This window comes from Leptodactylus fuscus, chromosome 11 (assembly GCF_031893055.1).
Source record: "Leptodactylus fuscus isolate aLepFus1 chromosome 11, aLepFus1.hap2, whole genome shotgun sequence".
NCBI classification, from domain to species: Eukaryota; Metazoa; Chordata; class Amphibia; order Anura; family Leptodactylidae; genus Leptodactylus; species Leptodactylus fuscus.
This window is the reverse complement of record NC_134275.1, coordinates 24,173,018-24,187,855: the sequence shown is the minus strand read 5'-3', so window position 1 is coordinate 24,187,855 and position 14,838 is coordinate 24,173,018. Positions and strand designations below refer to the sequence as shown.

The 14,838-nt window shown below is 40.8% G+C and overlaps 1 protein-coding gene across 3 annotated transcripts in view; it reads right to left on the bottom strand.

Annotated features, from left to right (window-relative positions):
- Nucleotides 1-14,838, bottom strand: part of NHSL2 (NHS like 2) — a 168,009-nt gene that overhangs the window by 89,909 nt on the left and 63,262 nt on the right. Inside the window, exon 1 of one of the 3 annotated variants that reach the window (XM_075259358.1) lies at nt 11,748-12,480. The exons of the other annotated variants lie outside the window; for them this stretch is intronic. Coding sequence (XP_075115459.1) covers nt 11,748-11,811 — 64 coding nt within the window. The 5' untranslated portion in view covers nt 11,812-12,480. Of the gene's footprint in view, nt 1-11,747; nt 12,481-14,838 lie in introns of those variants that run through there. 3 annotated transcript variants of the gene reach the window in all.

Here is a 14,838-nt window from a genome sequence, read left to right as displayed (position 1 = left end):
CGGAAACCTAATACGCATAAAAAGCTGGTACCTTAAGATACCTGAAGACCCCATAGACTGTAATGGGATCAGTGTAGCTTCCGCTCGGTCTCTGCACAAAAAATGCGGAGAGAATTGTGCTGCTTGCAGTGTTTTTCTCCGCATTTTTCATGCAGGGAGGGGAACGGAATGGCCTGAATGCAGATGTGAACCGAGCCTAAGGTAATCAAAAATGAGGAGGATAGTAGAATATTACAAGGGCATCTAAGGAAGTTGGAAGCATGGGCGGAGACTTGGCAAATGAAGTTTAATGTTGACAAATGTAAGATTATGTACTTTGGTCAAAGAAATACAATGTATAATTATGTACTTAATAGTAAATTACTGGGTAAGGCTGCTAATGATAAATACTTGGGGGTTTTGGTGAACGGTATTTTGATGGACCTTTAGTGACCAGTGCCAGGCAGCAATAAAATTATGGGATGCATTAAAAGAGATATAGATTCTCATGACAAAAACATAGTTATCCAGAAGGGAGTTCCAGACCAGGGAAGTTTAAAATGGCATCCCAGAACATAGAGAGTGGACACGGACTGTTCAGCGAACCCTGTGCAACAGGCAGGAAGACCCCTTCTTGAACCAGACAGCTGATGTGAGGACCATCAACGAAAGAAACCTATGTTTCCATTTGCTTGGCTAGACCAGCAGGCAGCTCTGTCTGTTTGTAGTAGCCAGCTCTTATTCAAGTGAATTGCGTCCCTGAGGCTAAAGCCCCACATTATGGAAACGCAGCTTTTTTGTCGCAGATTTTGCTGTGGTCTTTTGAGCCAAACCTAGGAGTGGATTGAGCAAAGTTAGAAATCTAAGAGCTTCCTTTATATTTTCCATTCCTTTTGTATCCATTCTTGGTTTTGGCTCAAAAAAGTGCACCAAAATCTGCAACAAAAACGCTGCTTTTCTGCAACATTGGGGCCTTAGCCTGAGGCCTTAGAGTTATTTGTTGTATTTCTGTAGAGATCTGATCTATGATGATTCCAATAACTGGGACCCCAATAGACTTCTGTCCTATGTTTTCAAGAGAGTACGATCAAAGTCAGCTATACAGTATGTTTTATAGGTTTGGTTTTTTTTCAGCAAAGAATGCCAAATATGAATATACTCTAAGAAGGAGAAATAGCTATATGGCACCACCTTGTAATTTGTTTATCTGGTCTTGTTTTTTTTGCTAGATGTGACATACGTTTTTAAAATACCAAGTGATAATGTAATTTCTATTCGCTTTTACTATGGGTTAAATGCAAAAAAAAAAAAAAAAGCAATTCTTTGAACTGAGGATTTTATTGTACAGGTTGTTCACATCTGCAGAAGAACACCAGCCCCGTGTGCTGACTATTATGGAAAATAGGATAGCTGGAGACCCTTTGATGTATCATATATGGATGTGATGTGTATAGGGCATAGGGGTGAAGGAAAGAATGAACTGTATAGATTTTATAGTAGACGGCAAGAGGAAAGAATTGTTGAGAGGTCACTTGTGGTTTGCATATTGCCTGCAGGCCACAGAGAGGCTTTTTCATAGATAGAGTATAATAACTGGGTTAATTATGTAACCGACTTCTTAATGAATCTCAATTTTAAGCTAGCAAAATTGTCATTCGTATTTGTCACTATCCTTAAGCAATAGAATGTATTGGAAAGGTTTGGGTTATTGTCACGAACAAACCTGCATTGGTTAAACATCCTAGAAATGTTAGCCCCTTGGGAGTCATTTATAAATATGTATAAAGACTTAGGATCCCGAGGAGACCCTGATGATAATTAAACCAACTGTACACTTCTGAAGTGGTGCCTGAGGTATATATAAGATAATTAAACAAATGTTTAAGCAAATCAAGAATATATATGTGTATTAAGTGAAATTTCAGTGCTGGAGCACTGTTGTAATGGCGTATTTCATCATAATACATGCATTCTTTTGGAAGTGACTTGTAAAATGTATTACATAGTAGATGGGGTTCGATGTAAACCTCAGTCCATCAAGTCCAACCTATAACCCTACAGTCCCATACAGTGTCGATCCAGAGGAAGGCAAAAACCCCATGAGACTTATGCCAAGTGCCCCACTTCGGGGGGAAAAATTCTTTTAGCTCTGTGTACCAGGAATATGTGCCCACACAGCAGCAGGCCTAATGTAGCAACACAATGCTGTAGGATGATTGGTGATTGGGGCCCCTGTGGTGTGATTGACAAGATGGGACCCAATGAGGAAGGATATACTTGTTGGCCTCACTCTGCACCTAGATATCATCTCAGCCACCCAGTGTATCACACATTATAAAAAAAAAAACCTGATGCGGGGGCCACACGGTGGCTCAGTGGTTAGCACTGCAGCCTTGCAGCGCTGGAGTCCTTGGGTCAAATCCCACCAAGGGCAAAAAACCATCTGCAAGGAGTTTGTATGTTCTCCCCGTGTTTGCGTGGATTTCCATCCCATAATCCAAAGACATACTGATAGGGAAAAAATGTACATTGTGAGCCCTACGTGGGCTCACAATCTACATTTAAAAAAAAAAAAAGAAAACCTGATGCATAGCCTGATTGAAACGCTGTATGAGGAGGATCTGAAATAGTGAATGTACAGTGCCAAGCCAGGATGAACAATGGGCCCACCTAGTTCAGGGGCCCACTGGGGGAACCACTTGTTGGCCAGTCTGAGCCTTATTAGAACTAAGGGGGTCACAGAAGGAAAAAAAAAAGTTTATTATTGAGTTATTATTGGGCAAATCAGTTTTAGGCATAGGCCCCATGTTGCAGAAATGCAGGTTTTTTTGTTGCAGATTTTGCTGCAGTTTTTTTTTGAGCCAAAGCCAAGCATGGCTACAAATGGAATAGGAAATATATAGGGACAGCTTATACATCTCCCTTCTGCTCAATCCACTTCTGGCTTTGGCTCAAAAAACTGCAGCAAAATCTGCAACAAAAAAGCTGCATTTCTGCAATGTGGGGCCGCAGCCTTAAATAGCCTTTTGGAATGTTCTAAGTAAACTTGATTTGTGGGATAACCCCTTTTATTGTAGTATATTAGAATATTCCTTCCCATTTGACATGATCCTATCATCAATGTATGGCTCAGTCCAGTGTAGAATTCTTAACATAACCTTGTATATACAGTGATCAATGAGATACTGTAAATGTCAGACTGCTGGGAGTCTGGCTGCTAGGACCCCAAGTGATTTGAGAATCTCAAAGTTCCCTTGAAGGCTCTATGTGAATGAAGCATTCATGGGGAATTCAGGGGATCTTTTGGGTCCTATTCCTGAATGTTAGGAGCAATCTGACACATATACCTATTCTGTAGATAGGAAATTACTGTCATGAGTGGCTCAACCCTTTTAACAGTGAGCTGACTGACAAATGAAGTGGATTGCATTGATTATCTTGTGACAACGGCACACATAAAGGTGTTGTATATATTGAACTGTCAATATATAAGTGAGTTGTCAATTTTTGCAGATGATGAAGCAAGGAAACTGGGAAAGTCTAAGAATCTGAGCAGCTGATGGGCCAAATTGTGTTTAAAGGAATTCTATGATTGGCTCTAGTAATTTTTATCTGAGCATATATTTGAATCGCGTTTAGAAAGGCTATTCCAAACATACCTTTTGTTTAGTAATCCTCTCTGCTGTTTTTGAATTGGCCTGCTTTTATTGATATGTTAATTAACTAGCAAGTTCTCTGAGCACTGTCAGGTAATAGCAGCTAAGGCTGATGAGTCGTCATTATCAGTATCAGCAGCCTCCCTGCTCTCACCTCCCCCCTGTTTACACATAATACATAGTGCTCAATGAACTTCTGGTGCTCTGTGCTGGTTAATTAGCATATCAGTAAAAGCAAGCTGATTCACAAACGGCAGAGAGGATTACTAAACAAAAGGTATGTCTGTAATAGCCTTTCTAAACGCTATGCAAATATATGCTTAGATAAAAATCACTAGAGCCAATGATAGAATTCCTTTAATGATGCTTGTGGGCAGTGAAGGTAGATCTGTCATAGATCTGACCCTCTGTACTTAAAAAGTTACAGAGGATCTTTCACCAACTTCAGCTTTTGAATCCTTTAATAGGTACTGATTCCTGGTTACCGAGCACAATTGGAGTTTTTTTTTTTTCTCTAGCCCTCACCATTCCTGAGCAATCAGTGCTGTCAGTTTTGGTACTTGATTTTACAGTGTCCTACAGCTCTGAATCCCACCCCAGCAGATCAGCTCCCATTCATCTGACATTATATAGAAATCAGAGATTCCATTTTGCGTATCAGGTGCTGAGAACCGCTAATGGATGGTGTCTGCTGTCCAGCCCTCACAGATCTGTTATTAGTCACCTATCATTAGGATATAAAAATATTTATCCCACACGGTGAACGCTGCAGCAGGTGAACTCAAAATGGCCAAATGGCTGTTTTTTCAATTCTTTGCCTCCTATAAAACATAAAAAGTAATTTTGGACCTTCCCTAACATGGTACCAATAAAACCATCATTTTGTCTCACATAAACAGACTCCCTACTCAGCTCCATACACATAAACCTGAATAAGTTACAGGTGTCACTATAGGGCAGCAAAAAAATTTTTCTACTTTGCAAAATTTTTTTAAAAAAAGTATCAAAGCATTAAAAATCCTATTAATATTATAAATGTGAAAGTTTGTGAGTTTGGATGTTTGTGGGTTTGTGCGTTCGGATGTTTGTTAGTCAATCACGCAAAACCCGCTCCACCGATTTGGCTGAAATTTTCCACAAACATAGTCACTACACTGCATTGCGCAATAGGCTACTTTTCGTCACAATAGCGCACATACGTTTGTGCCAGGACCCCCACAAAACCCAAACTCACACCACCATCTCTGCAATCTCACACACTTTGGACCATAGCAAGCCACAAAATTCATATTGCCCTCTACAGCCTCGCCCCTAACCCCACACAATCTCATATACATATACTTTACCACTTTGCCCCTCACTTTAACGATACTCCAGGAGGCGCTCTTTAACGCTCCGGAGCAGCCATGTTTGCCAACCCCCACCGCTCTGACAATCCGCAACACCGCCCACCCATGTCAATACCCCTAGGAGGTCTAATAAATGCAAAAAAAAAAGTTTAAAAAAAATATAAAAACAAATTAAAAAGGATTAAAAATTCAAATCACCCCCCTTTCCCTAGAACACATATAAAAGTAGTTGAAAACTGTGAAACACATACATGTTAGGTATCCCCACGTCCGAAATCGCCCGCTCTACAAAGCTATACAAATATTTTTCCTGTTCGCTAAACGCCGTAGCTAGAAAAATGGTCACAAGTGCCAAACCGCCGTTTTTTCACTGTTTTGATTCTGATAAAAATTTGAATAAAAAGTGATCAAAGCAATAACATTTCCCAAAAATGGTAGAACTAAAAAATACACCCAACCCCGCAAAAAAAGATGCCCTATACATCCCCGTACACAGACGTATAAAAAAGTTACGGCTGTCAGAATATGGCGACTTTTCAAAAAAAAATTTTTTAAATGTAAATAAAACCATATAAATTTGGTATCCCCGGAATCGTAACGAAACACAGAATACAGGGGACATGTCATTTTGGTTGCACAGTGAACGCCGTAAAACCAAAGCCCGTAAGAAAGTCGCAGAAATGCATTTTTTCTTCAAATCCACCCCATTCTGAATTTTTTTCCCTGCTTCCCAGTATATTATATAGAATAAATAATGGTGGCATCATGAAGAAAAATTTGTCCCAGGAAAAATTAAGAACTCATATGGCTCTGGGAGCGGAGAAATAAAAAAGTTATGGGGTTTAGAAGGAGGGGAGTCAAAAACGAAAATCAAAAAATGCCATCGGCGGGAAAGGGTTAACTTCAAATACTTCTGTCCCAAAGTCACTATGTAAAGTTTCTCACAACACCGCATAGCAGCTCAAATATAAAGTAACTTCAACACAAGTCTCATGTATTGTCTGAATTACAGCAACAACAAGATACAAAGTTACATTTCATATCCCATACCTTATACACAGTACGAAAACCTTACCCGTGCCTGTATATACCCACTACTACAATCACCGCAGACGAAGTCGCGGGTACCAGCTAGTACTATATAAATTTGGTATCACCATGATCATACTGACTAGCAGAATACAGGGAACATGTCACTTTTACATAGTGAATGCCGTAAAAAAATTAAGCCCATAAGAGATTGTTGCAAATGCTTTTTTTTTTTTTTTTTTTTTTTTTTTTTTTTTCTCAATTCCAACTCTGTGAATTTTTTTTTTTGCACCGGATATTGAATGGCGCCATTACAATTAGTTTCGCACACAATAAGCTATTATGTCACTCTGTGAACTGAAAAATTAAAAAATTGTGGCTCTTGGAATGTGGAGTGGGAAAAATTAAAATTGCAAAATGAAAATTGGCCCAATCCTGAAGAGGTTAATTATTGACACCAGATGGTTGCAGCTCACCAACTCAGTGACAATACAACCCTCTACTGTTATACAGGGAAAGTAACCCAATTTGCCCAAATTACTGAATGGCAAATAGATTTACTTATACTTTAATAATTCCTCCCTTTCCTATATTCCTGCAAAATTGTCGGCCTTTCTGGAACTTTGGAAAGCTCAGTAACAATCAATGGATAGGTAATATGAATACAAGTCCTCACTAGTGCACTGATACTTTATGTATATGTACAAAATAGTATGGCATACTTTGTCATACTGCCTTTTCAGAGTCCTGGGAAAGCTGGGTAGCATATCATGTAATGCTTTAATAGGCATTGGTGAATAATAAAGTAATATAAAATAAATCTTCTTGTCTGATTTGCCTTTCAGACTTCTGGGAAAGCTGGGTAACATTGCACATGGTGATTTAATAAGGAATACGGAATACCATATATACCTAAATAAACCTAGCACTTTGTGCTATAATCATAACATAGCTTGCCAGGATTTTCCTGTCAGGGTTCTTGAAAAGCTGGATAACATACCAGCTAATGGAGTAATATGGACTGTTAAAACTACAAATACCAAATATACCCCTGCTTGGCAGTCATGTCAAAGTTTGCCAGATTTGCCTTTCAGACTCGTGGAAAAGCTGGGTAATATAGCACGTGCAGCCAGTGGTGTAACTGTGACCACAACTGGGTATAAGTATACAGGCCCACGGCCAGCTGGAAATGGCTGGGGCCTCGGACCACCATGTTGGTAAAAATTTGGTTCTCTTACCGCTATACATATTATTAATGTGCTGGGGCCTGGCATGTTGCAGCTCCCCTTTCCAATAGAGGCGAGCTCAGGGGAGGTGACCGAAAATAACTACTTATACTCACCTCTCCTGGGCTTTTGAGGCACTTCTGGCCTGTGATTGAGGTCATGCCAGCGTAATGATGTCAGTGCGCCCCGCGAGACCACCGAGGCACAATTACAGGCCCATGCAGTGACGTCTCGAGCATGTCACCTCACCCGCAGGCAGAAGAGGACCAAAGAAGATCAAGAGAGATGGATGGAGCAAAGTATAATAGCACGGAAGCGGAAAGGGGCTCACCTGAAGCGGCTTTAGGGGGGGGGGGTCTTGAGAGCATGTTATACTGTGTGGGGCCACTGTGGAGCATATTATACTGTGTTGGAGCCACTGTGGAGCATATAAGACTGTGTGGGGGCCACGGTGGACATAATACATTGTATGGGGGCCACTGTGAAGTATATTACACTTTGTGGGGGCCACTGTGGAGCATATAGTACTGTGTGGGGACACTGGGAAGCACTTAATATTGTTTGGGGCCCCTTGCCTATTAACATCACATGTCATTTGTTTTATGGCAGGCGTAGACTATTACAAACTGTAATAACATTGCAAGGTGATGATAAAACAGATACTGAGCAATGTAAATAGTGAAGCACCACAGTACCTTCTAACAACTGATCAGCAGGTGCCCAGAGTGTTGGACCCCATTGATGTCTTAGGCTATCAGCACCCTGCAGATCAGCACGCAGCTCCCAGTATTGTTTACACGCCAGGTGCTGCACTGCTCACTCACCGTTTTCTTGATAACTGCAGTTGTAGTTACTAAAGCTGGATCCCTTTCTAGTATGAGATACTGCTGCAGTAACAGCAACCTTCACTATCAAAAATTCACTGTAGGGAGGGGGAAAGGCGCCCCCAGATAAAAGTTCACCCTGGAGCCCAGACTTTAGTTATGCCCATGTGGGCAGCTGGGGTAAAGAATATTGAATAACTATAATTAAATAAATTCCACTACTTGCTACATAAATGTGCCATGTATCATGTCAGATACAATTTTAGGGTCCTAAGAAAAACTGGGTTATAAATTATTCTGTATTACGGACTGCTGAATACTAAATATAGTAATACAATATAAAATAAGTTTCCCTGATTGCTCCAAAATCATGCCAGAGTTGCCAGATTTACCTTCCAGGGTCTTGAGACAAATAGGTAACATACCAGGTAATGCAGTGATAAATATACTAAATATACCTACCGTGTTTCTCCAAAAATGAGACAGGGTCTTATTTTTTTTTTTTTTCTCTGAATAAAGGGCTAGGGCTTATTTTAGGGGTAGGTCTTATTTTTCAGGCACTGGAGTGAATCAGAATCTTTTCTGATTTGCTCCAGGCGAGTCTTGTATAATGGGCCTGTTATGATAGATGGTTTGACAATATACTGCAATACTTCTGTCTTGCAGTATATTGTACGAGTAATCAAAATCTTTTGTATTTAAAACTCCTAGGCGGCTAAAAATAAAAGTGAAAAAAAGGTTTAAAATAAAAACACTTTTCCTATTTTAAAAATAAAATAAACACACAACCCTATAGCTTACAAAGCTCCACATACATATATAAAAACATATACAGGTGTCAGAAAATGACAATGGAAAGAAAATTTTGTTCTGAACCAAGGTATTAAAACATATCAGTGTATGCGCACTACACCCACTTCAGCCTGGAACTTAAGGAGCAACAATTCTGCAAGTCACAGCGTCACTGTACAGGCGAGACTCTGACAACTCTGCCCGGCCCTACTAACAACCACTAACTCATTCCTGATGACAGACTCCCTTCAAAGAGGTTGGGGTACACTAATAACTACTGCTCATATGATTGTAGAATCCGTACAGGTTCCAGATCACAAATTTATGCCAGTCTATATAACTTGCCCTGTTTCCCCGAAAATAAGACAGTTTCTTATATTAAATTATCTAACGAAATATATGACCTTTCTTATTTTCGGGGGATGTCTTATGCAGCGGCTGGAGCGGGGAACAATCGGCAGTCATACTGATGCTTCCTTAGCGGATCGCCGGCATGACTGCTGGTTGTATGTGTTCCAGAAGGTGAAGGGGGGGGGGTGTCTTATTTTCGGGAAAACAGGGTAGTATATAAATTATTGTGGATTCACATTTTTATTACATATTAGAATAGGTTATGTATTTTATGTTTTCATCTTGTAATAATAGTTATGTTGGGCAAATGTGCACACTGTACAGTGTAAAGAAGAGAACAGGAATTTGCGTGAATGTCATTGATACAATACTCCACAAAGCTCCTGGCATTTTGAGTCCCTCGGTGAGAAGTCATTACAAATCTTTGCCATTTCATTTATCATTGTCATTAAAAACAATTAAATCACTGATCTGGCGTTGGTCTACACAGGCCGATGCAAAGTGAATGGAGGAAGAGGTGATCTCGACTGTATGGCTTACAGTAGCACCGGCCTAATGACACAGAATGATGTGCTGCTGACTGTTATGTCATTGGTGGAGCATACAGGCAGGGTCTTACTGGCCCACCAAAATACCAAGGAATACTCCAGTGGACATGTCCAGTAGACAAAAATACCATTTGGAGCTGATTGTGAGCCAATCGCTGTCTTATTCTTATGGTATTCACAGATAACCTTCCAGAACATATTCAACTAGTGAGAGATATGCTGACTTCAGTAATATGCCTGTCGTATACTTTTTGCCAAATTTGCAGCTTATTTTTTGCAGCGCTCACATTGGGATGTGAACAAGGTGTTTTTGGTATCCATTAGCAGAAGACTCCCCAGTCCATCATTGCCCTCCCACCGCTGATACATTGTACAGTAGTGGGGAGAAAGCAGTCAATCAGCTGCAGGAGGGCTTATACTGGCATAGGCAGAAGCCACTGGTAGGAATTGGAGATTTCATTAGGATAGCTCTAAAATAAAGTAATGGGGGTTCACACTTATAAGAACGTTTCAGTATTGGAAGATTTTTGATCCTGTGGATAGGCCATCAATATCAAAAAAATTCAGGTTGAAGACCATTTGTCTGTCTTAGGTTTGGTTCACATCTGTCCCTGGTCTCCGTATGGGGATTTCGTTCCACTCTCCGCATGAAAAATTTCGGGTGTAAACCACGTGGACCCCATTGTACTCTATGGAGTCCTTGGGTTTCCTAAGGTAATTGCTTTTTTTATGCGGATTATGTTTCCATTCGGAGGGGTCCCCGACTGGAAATCCGAGAGCAGATGTGAACATTGGACTAAATCGCACCAAGTCTCTGCTCTAGTTCTACTCACGAGTTATGGACACTGTTTAAAGAGACAGTACCAGCTGGCTATTTGTTTTCTACATGTTGGATCATAAGCATCCTATGGTTGCCTCTAGGATGGTCAGTGGGTTAACAAATTGAACCCTCTCCTTTTAAGAATTTCCTTAGGTACCGAGGATGCTATTAACTGCAGCATCTAATGAGTTAACCAAGTCAAACCTGTCCAACCCTACTGATGATGTGTCCATACTTGTGGTAGGACTGAGAGTCCTGGCACTGATATTCCTGGGTGAACTAATGGACCTCTTGTCTCATCCTATTGAAAAGTAGAACTTTGTGTCAGGATGTGATAAAACCTGCGTGCGCCATGATAATAGTATCGTTTAGGCGTGGATGTTTAGCCTATGCTGAGATATATACATTTTTTTTTTTTTTTTTTTTTTTTTTTTTTTGTAAGTTGGGCCACACTCTCAAGGTACTATTTTAGTATAGATTTGATGGGTTTTTTTTTTTTATTAAGGAAAGACAGCAGCAAAACTGCTTAATGTGAATAAGGCCTATCTGGTTGCTTTATGTACATGAAACTATGACTGTAAATAAATAATGCAATATAACTTGTATAAAATCAAACAATAACTCTTTGATCTATGTATAGTGCTGTTACTATGGCCATTCTTATTACCCCTCCTTTGGGTTTGGCAATGTTTCCTGCAGTTTTTCTTCAGTTCCCCCACACTTTAGTGTGAACTGTTTGCTATACATGTGCTTCTACTGACTGCAATGCAATAGATCACACCGTGCTGGCCATTTTACTCTATGACAAGTCTAATGAATGAATTTTCATACACTAGCTTTGTTTGTAACATCAGAAACGGATAGATACTAAGTAAAAGCAATGACTGAGGTACGATGGAGGTAGACATACTCTATACATGCCACGCTGTGACCCCCTGACCATGCTATAGTATAAGGACACAGCATAGGGAGTAGCCTATACAGAATACTGTGTTTACAATGGTAACAGCATTTTACAGTATGAGATTTTCACACATATGACAGTATTTACAGTCTCTTCCCACACAAGCGTCTGCATTAATCGTCCTCCTGTCAGTAACATCTTGGCAGTGTAACTAATTGGCATCCAGATTTGGGTGTAGGGTGGGGATAGAGCAAGATGGAGACTTGTACCTGTTGCCGGCTGCATTCTGTGATGCTTCTTGCTCCTCTGTTTGTGCGGTGAGTTCCCCATCATTCTGCAGCAGGAGCTTGTCCTCTCTTTTCCTTCCCTCTTTTCTTCGTTCCCTCGCTCCCCCCTCCAGGTATTTACATCACCTCTGTCTGTCTGCAGGCTTCACCATCTCTCCCTCCCTCTCAGCTCTTTCCTACCCTCCAATCCCTTCTCCCTCTATCTCTTATTTCTCTATGTCACGTACTTTTCCTTCCTACCCTTTTTTAACCCCCCAGTGTTATCGCCCTCTCCCTCTCGCCCATTATGTCTGCCCTCCTGTCTTTTCTCTAGATTTTATTTTATCCAATTCCCTTCTCGCTATCTCACCCATCAATATCTGGCTTGTCAGTCACGTTCACCTTGCTAGCAGCCCACCTGCCTTCTTTCTTACACCTCACTGTTTCTCAGCCCTGGCTGTAAGACCTCCGCCTCCTTGTGCTGTCCTTCTTCCTTGGACCCTCACCCTGCTCTGGCCTTGCTATGCAGTGAGTAAGCAGCCAGCAATGGTCCATTCGCACTCCCCTCCCTGTGTATCTGGTACCCTGTTATCTGGCTGCCTTATTCTGTGCACATACGTCTCTGGGCTGACACCCCTCCTCATATCACCACTGCATACAGCTCCCTCCCTCCCTGGCTCAGTCTCCGAGCTCCTCACTACCCCTCTGCTCTATGAAGCTCCACCACACAACAGGCAGCAGCAGTGTATATTCCTCGTGTAAGCGCTTTCCCTCATCATGTTCCATTTTCCTTCGCCATTCTTGATCAGCCTGCCTTATCTTCCCTCTCCCTTAAGAATTGTGTCTTCTTTCCTCTACCCAAAAGTGGATGGTTCTGCCGCAGGGATGTGCCTTAGCGATGCTGATGTGAGCACAGTTGGGAGATGCAGTCTGGTCCCTGCCTCTGTGCTTTGTCTCCCCTGTATATTCTTTCTTTTCTTCTTTCCCTTGTTCTGTCTCTCCTCCCCTTGCAATTTAAAGCTTCAGTCCTCAATATGGAAAACCAACATAATTCTTGTAATATAATTAAGTCCGCTGCCAGGTAACATTGGAAATTAGTTTACAGGGTTAATGGATGAACATAGCAACACAATATCATGAAGTCTTTTCAAAATCATAGACTTTGCTATATTACGATGAAGTGACACCTTAATATATTAGGACAGAGTTGCCATCAAAGCTGTATGAATATTCCTGCAATAATCTAAAGGCATTATAAAATAATCTACAATTTCCCTGACAACACATCAGTAAACACATGAGCAGCAGTCTGTATTCTGCTGTCTGGTTCTGGAGGGAACTTGCAAATCCCTCCAGACCTGTAAGATAGAAGTGGAATGTTCCCATGGCTAAGGGGAAAAATTCCAATAATAACATGATATCAGGGAATAGCTATGCATCCCTGTAAAATACTCAATATGGCAACCCTCGGTGTAATAGATTGACATTATGTGTCACATCCAATAGTACAGACCCCAAACACAACAAGAGATATAACAATTATACACAGTCTATGCAGCCAAGCAATAGATGGAAAACTCGTATAGTAAAATTAATTCCCATATACTGTATGTTCTATCACAAGCAGACTTTTTACAAACTTATATGCATACTATAGTGTAGTAAATATGTCTATCTAGTATTGTGGGGCGTCTTCAGATTCTGCTTTATATTAGAGAGAAGTTGTCTGGCAGATAAGTGAACTAAGTCCTACTTAGAGCGGGTACACAACTGCGCCCGTGTCCGCTTTAGGCAATCCTGCTGGGTTTCCATCTACTGCCCGAGAAACTGAACAGGGGACGGAAACCCGGCAGTCAATTTTCAAACCCATTTACTTGAATGTGTTTGCAAAGTGAGCGTTCTGTGCCTGTCCACGGCAAAACCATATATATATTTAATTTTATTTTTTTTTTAACCGCACACAAAGTCCTGCATGTCCGACTTTGTGTCCAGTTAAAAAAAAAAAAAAAAAAAAGTTTTGCTGCAGACAGTCACAAGACGCTCATGGGCGATCATTTTGCAAACCCATTCACTGCCATGTTTACGCCCCCTGTCCAGTTTCCCTGGGCAGAAGACGGAAACCGGTGGGATTGCCTAAAGCGGACATGGGCGCAGGTGTGAACCCGCCCTAAGGATATTTGGTTACCACTCTTATTATTACTACAATGCTGTGATATACTTAGTTCCCCAAAGTATTATTACATGTTAGTGTACCTGTGAGAGTCAATCTACTAGGCCAGGCCTCTGACAGATCTCAGTAACCTTAAGGCACGGTCAGCACACAGGGTGCATTCATGGGCTCACAGAGGAAGCTTCAAACTTGCAGTTATCACTAATGTACATGGTATCTGCATTATATATATATATATATATATATATATATATATATATATATATATATATACAGTCCTATGAAAAAGTTTGGGCACCCCTATTAATCTTAATCATTTTTAGTTCTAAATATTTTGGTGTTTGCAGCAGCCATTTCAGTTTGATATATCTAATAACTGATGGACACAGTAATATTTCAGGATTGAAATTAGGTTTATTGTACTAACAGAAAATGTGCAATATGCATTAAACCAAAATTTGACCAGTGCAAAAGTATGGGCACCTCAACAGAAAAGTGACATTAATATTTAGTAGATCCTCCTTTTGCAAAGATAACGGCCTCTAGTCGCTTCCTGTAGCTTTTAATCAGTTCCTGGATCCTGGATAAAGGTATTTTGGACAAACAATTCAAGTTCAGTTAAGTTAGATGGTCGCCGAGCATGGACAGCCCGCTTCAAATCATCCCACAGATGTTCAATGATATTCAGGTCTGGGGACTGGGATGGCCATTCCAGAACATTGTAATTGTTCCTCTGCATGAATGCCTGAGGATTTGGAACGGTGTTTTGGATCATTGTCTTGCTGAAATATCCATCCCCGGCGTAACTTCAACTTCGTCACTGATTCTTGAACATTATTCTCAAGAATCTGCTGATACTGAGTGGAATCCATGCGACTCTCAACTTTAACAAGATTCCCGATGCCGGCATTGGCCACACAGCCC